This window comes from Lineus longissimus, chromosome 3, assembly GCF_910592395.1.
Source record: "Lineus longissimus chromosome 3, tnLinLong1.2, whole genome shotgun sequence".
NCBI classification, from domain to species: domain Eukaryota; kingdom Metazoa; phylum Nemertea; class Pilidiophora; order Heteronemertea; family Lineidae; genus Lineus; species Lineus longissimus.
This window is the reverse complement of record NC_088310.1, coordinates 21,003,096-21,008,172: the sequence shown is the minus strand read 5'-3', so window position 1 is coordinate 21,008,172 and position 5,077 is coordinate 21,003,096. Positions and strand designations below refer to the sequence as shown.

Genomic DNA, 5,077 nt, shown 5'->3' with positions numbered 1-5,077 from the left:
TTGTCTGAATATGATGTGAACCTGTTTACCGTTCAATGCTGCTCCCTATGACGCTGTACCCGCAAATGTTCAATGAAAAAAATGTTGATAATGACTTACAAGGCTTGTTCGCATCGTAAACATAGTGGTACCCGGGTTAACTGCCTTGCGTTTGGCCTAATTTTACAACGATTACTCCCCATGTAACCACGATCTAGGATGGACAGGCTGTGTATTATGAATAGGAAAAGTCACCCAGGGACCGTTGCGTAGAATACTTTTTTGGCGAAATATTACGCAAAGTCCAGTAAGCCAAAATTAGTAGCTTGGCTGGTTGGAATGACAGTGGCCAAAAAACTAAATTCACAAGTAATTAGTTCAATAAAGTTTTAAATTGTTTGTTACATTATCGATACCAAAATTTTATGCATGTACACGTTACACGCCTTTCTTTAAACATATGTTGTAGCCATGACCATCACTTCATACATTATATCAAATTTCTACGTTATCGATTTATTAAACCCAATATCACGTCAACAAATCGGAATATCATGATTATGTTAGCATATTTCTATAGTCCTATACAATGAATGAACAATTTGATCTCCAGCTGAAAATCACTGTTCATGTTTTACATGAAAGTGCAGAAAATTGATGATTTTTCCTGTTGACTAAATGCATTTTGAAGGTTACGTAAACTGGCACCGGGCTGACATGACGGAATATGAAAGAACATCGATTGGACTGTACAGGTGACAAAATAAACTTGAAACCGACACCTTGAAATCAATTATAAAATCCGCGTGCTCTTAAACGTTTTATTTCGTGCTTGAGAAAATAACGTTTACGAACGTCTTGACTAATGTATTAACGAACACACTGAAATATTAAATAGCCAATATTCTATCGGTAAGATCTCCCCCGTCATTTCGTGATAATGGCCTCCATCGTTTCCAATCCAATCTCCATTTCGGGTTTGTGAGGTTTTCTATGCAGAAGATGTGACAGTTCATTTTCGAGATACTCTTTCTTCGAGATCTTGCCATCATCTGGAAGAGAGAATGCACATCGGTCGATTAGAGGGTCAAAATACTATTATTTCCGCGTTCGGTCGTTGAAACAACATGTAGAGCAATACTTGAACATGCAATGTTTATGAGCCAGAATCACATGAGCAGAAATATTCTTGCTTATGAGCCTGAAATATCGATTCAAGCACGGCAACTGAAGGTCTTCGACCACACAATCATGACAAAATTTTGAAAAGAAGCGGTTGGCCTCGTCATAAACTGCTCGTGATACCATAAACTTCGTATAATACAATCATGTACACGTAGTATATTTAGCACAAAGGTCATATTGCTACTGTTAATGTATTGTTCTGAAGATAGATGGACACACTGTCGTTATGTCGTCTGCAGCTCCTTGCTCCGTCACATGTCGGAAACTAATTTTCGAGCGAGCAGTCATGCAGTCACCACCTTTTGGCCCAACAGCAATGTAATTCTTATTCACTTCCCGCACCGTTGCATTCGATATCGCTGTCCGTGTGCGTCGCACGTTCGTGTTTCATTCCCGAGGGTCAAAAAGAGTTCAAAACTATTTGCCATACTCACACTACACCACTATGTCACGTTACGAGATTTTTAAATAAACTCTTGCAACCGATCTGTTAATCACGTGTCACAGATAAAAACATTTTGATAGACAACGACATGATTACAGTCATCCTCATTTTTTACACGATTGGAAGTAAAACATGAGAGTTCAATTAATAAAAAACGGCGATGCGGACAACAAGGTCTGGTGAAGGATCGACGATGCAGATGATGGTGGTTTCTGAAAGTTATTGTTGCCGATACATCTGTTATCCTCTGCCCGTGTGTTGGGGGCGCAACTTAAAGTGACCCTTCCCCCTCCCCTGGTGATATGCGAAGGTTATTGATATCTTGAAAAGTCATTATGACGATAAGTAAGCATTACGCTCAGTCATTCGTTAAAAACTTCCATGTGAAGACTGCAAATGAACTAACGCAACTGAAAGCTTTTTCTGGGACACGCTGTATTCGAACAAAATAAGTTGGCATTAAAACAGTCATGACTTAACAGTAAAAGGCAGTAGCCTACCTTCGATCAAAATGGCATGTAAGTAATTGTCAACAGATCGCACCCCAACACAATTTTTCGACTTAGCTTACTGTTAAGGTCCAGCTCTCCCATTAGTTCTTTGGCCACATCGTTGATCATTTTATCCCTTGCCTCGTCTTCGACGTGCGCGTAAACGCGGGCTATCACTGAAGAAATCTCATTTTTCGAAATTGTTCCACCGTTGTCCTTATCGTAATACTTCCATTTCTTCGCCAGTGCTGAAATAACCAATGTGGGCATTTTAAAGAACAAAAGAAATCCGTAAAAAGTGACGACGGAGCCAATTGTTGGCATTTATTAGACGATCTTCCCGAATTCTGATATTCAAGACGGTATCATTGGCACAGGGAGCAAGAGTGATATTCGACGGAGACATCAGAGTGCGGTGGCAACGCTTCGCCTGCGTAAGGTGAAAAAACAAGACTGAGTATCTCAACAATGCTTCCACCTGATGACCACCGAAGAAGCTCCCTGTATCCCAGGCTATCAAACTGAACTTACCAGGTATCCTTGTGAATATAATCGGATTAACCCGGACCATTCTGGTTGCATACCTCAGCTCGGCCTCGTTGGGTTCCCTTCCAACTCTGTGTAGAAAGGTATGATGGGCCAGTTCTGCCGGCGTTACCTCTCCGTCTTCTGTAAAATAAAAAGACATCTACAGCAGATATAATACTTGTGGGTCAAACGGCTGCGAAAGGTGACATGGATGTCCCAATGAGATTAAATCATATCTTCAAAAAAGCGTTTGGCACTAGCTATGATAGGCAATTTATTCACCCAGTGGCCGACGACCTCAAATCGTATGTAAAGTAAGGAATTATCATGTTTTCACACTGAAGTTGCAGGATATTTTGTTTTTGTACAGGGGTTAGGCCATGCAGGCAATAACAGGGCATCCATGGTTCGATATACGCAGCAGGACAACACTGCATACAAATGTAATTCACTTACGATCATAATCCATTTGTTTGACGTAATTTGAAGCATCATACGGTCTGAAAATCTTGTAAGCTCTCATATCAGCAGCCGTGATATTGCCCTTTCCGTCCACGTCAAGATCCGTCCATATCTTGTTTAATTCTGTCAAAAACACCAATGGATTCTCTAGTCATTTTATGATTCATACCAGAAAGATATAACAACGAAAAAGGAACCACGTGAACGAATAGATAATTGAAGGATCAGTGTCGTTTGAAACCATCAGATGGCGCTAATTACCCCGCCAGATATCATAAATTCATCAACCTTCGTCCACGTGTGCAACGTTATCTTGTCTCATCCAGTCATCGAGTCACCATCAGATATGAAACTGCTGCATCGGAAGTCATAAACTGTGCCTTCCACATATGTAGTTGCGAACGCATCACACTTTTTATACTATAACCAGTACTTACCCAGGTCGTCGATTTGTTTTCGAACGTTGTCATCCATGTCCTGAAAAACACCAGCCATTGAATTTATGTACTGTACAATTTTTGACTATTAGAAGAGGTGTACTGATGTACTACTGATGTACCACTGATCCAACACAATAATCAGCCACCAAATCCAACCTAAAAGTCATATGAAATCAATCGACTATTACGGGAACAATGAAGCCATAGGCTTTGACTTGACTCAATCGGCCTGACTATCGACGTAACGTTGGCCTAAATATCCGAAATATCAAGATGACTGTCAAACAAAGGGCGTTTAATCGGCATACTGGGTTATTCGAACATTTGATATGCTGTTATACACATATCTACATACTAATATCTACATTTAGATGCTTGTCATGCATCGATTTGCACGGACCTATATCGTTAACAAATAAAATCGAAACATTGGGCACATCAGTGTACGTTCTTGACCTACTTCACCTTTCCCAATCAAATAAACCTACCCCTTCCTTACATTCACGACATCTTGTTGCCATTCGGAGATAGGAGAGAGAGGAAGACAATATGCCCTTTAGCAGATAGGCCTGTACCACATAGGGTTGGGAAAACAAACCATCAAACCGTATCTGTCAAGGGGGGGGGATTGTGTGCTCAAATATATATGTTATGATGATGTTGGATGATTAACGGTGATTATATATACAGCAGAGATTGCAATCACAAACCGGGACCGGTATTTCATGTCTATATCTTTTTAAAATGTGTATTAAAAAAGATCTAAAATGGGTCCAAGAACATACTTACTACGCACGCAGCCATTATTCCTTGGCCTTCTGTTTGGGTGAAGTGTTACTTGAATTGGAGACCACAGATCATTTAGTATTCGGGGTAGTGGGCCTTTGGTACGGTATACCTACATATGCTGTGCCTATGACATTTTATGAGTCAATAAATCCCAATGATTATGGTGTTACGTGGGCGGTCTTATGCTACCTAATTGGCACCATGATGTAGTAACATGTACATGACAGCAAAATGTCATATAACTTTTTCAAAAAGCCCTGTGTGGTGCAGGACGTGTTGCCATTGAGTCGTTGTCATATAAATGGTCGATATTACAGCTGGTTCACTCCAACTCGAACAAGACCTATAGTGCATTATTGCATTACTGAGTTGATGACATGATCACGTTACACTTTGATTAACTCCCATAGATACTTGTGCACGTTGGGCCTAAAAACAACCATATTCAGTTTTTCACTGCTGAGTCTGCTGCTCAATGATACCAAACTGTCATTTGAAACATCCTTCCATGTTAACTGTACCAATAAAAGGATAATCATTGTGTTAAGTAGGCCTATGCTGTTTATCATGCATAATCGAAGATGCTGTTGGAATGATAACTCTGGTCGATCATTTAATTAACCCATCTCGATACGCTAATTTAAGTTGGAATCCCACAACAAACAGACCAGGGCATACATGCATACATGCCTATATATACTATATATAACCATTTGCTCTTTGGTTTCTTCAGCGATACTATGTAAATGCACGGATTT

The 5,077-nt window shown here is 40.1% G+C and overlaps 1 protein-coding gene across 2 annotated transcripts; it reads right to left on the bottom strand.

Moving 5' to 3' along the window:
* Positions 1–342: 342 nt before the first annotated feature.
* On the bottom strand, positions 343–4,457 carry LOC135485076 (neo-calmodulin-like). 2 transcript variants are annotated; one of them, XM_064766806.1, is made up of 6 exons: positions 4,320–4,457; positions 3,528–3,567; positions 3,085–3,213; positions 2,632–2,769; positions 2,181–2,348; positions 343–1,031 (listed from the first exon to the last, which is right to left on the bottom strand). In XM_064766806.1, the coding sequence occupies exons 1-6, from the start codon at positions 4,332–4,334 to the stop codon at positions 907–909; spliced, it is 615 nt and encodes a 204-aa protein (XP_064622876.1). In that variant the 5' UTR covers positions 4,335–4,457; the 3' UTR covers positions 343–906. The 2 variants fall into 2 exon arrangements, with proteins under 2 accessions (XP_064622876.1, XP_064622875.1); XM_064766805.1 differs by lacking the exon at positions 4,320–4,457 and having other exon boundaries at positions 344–1,031; positions 3,528–3,795.
* Between the last annotated feature and the right edge of the window lie 620 nt (positions 4,458–5,077).

Excerpts from the sequence above, each read along its gene's own strand:
- LOC135485076 (XM_064766805.1), bottom strand. The coding sequence starts at position 3,585 with ATGGCTGGTGTTTTTCAGGACATGGATGACAACGTTCGAAAACAAATC. Across the intron at positions 3,214-3,527 it reads AAAACAAATCGACGACCTGG|AATTAAACAAGATATGGACG; the intron begins GTAAGTACTGGT and ends TGTTTTTGACAG. Across the intron at positions 1,032-2,180 it reads GGGAGAGCTGGACCTTAACA|ATGATGGCAAGATCTCGAAG; the intron begins GTAAGCTAAGTC and ends TCTCTCTTCCAG.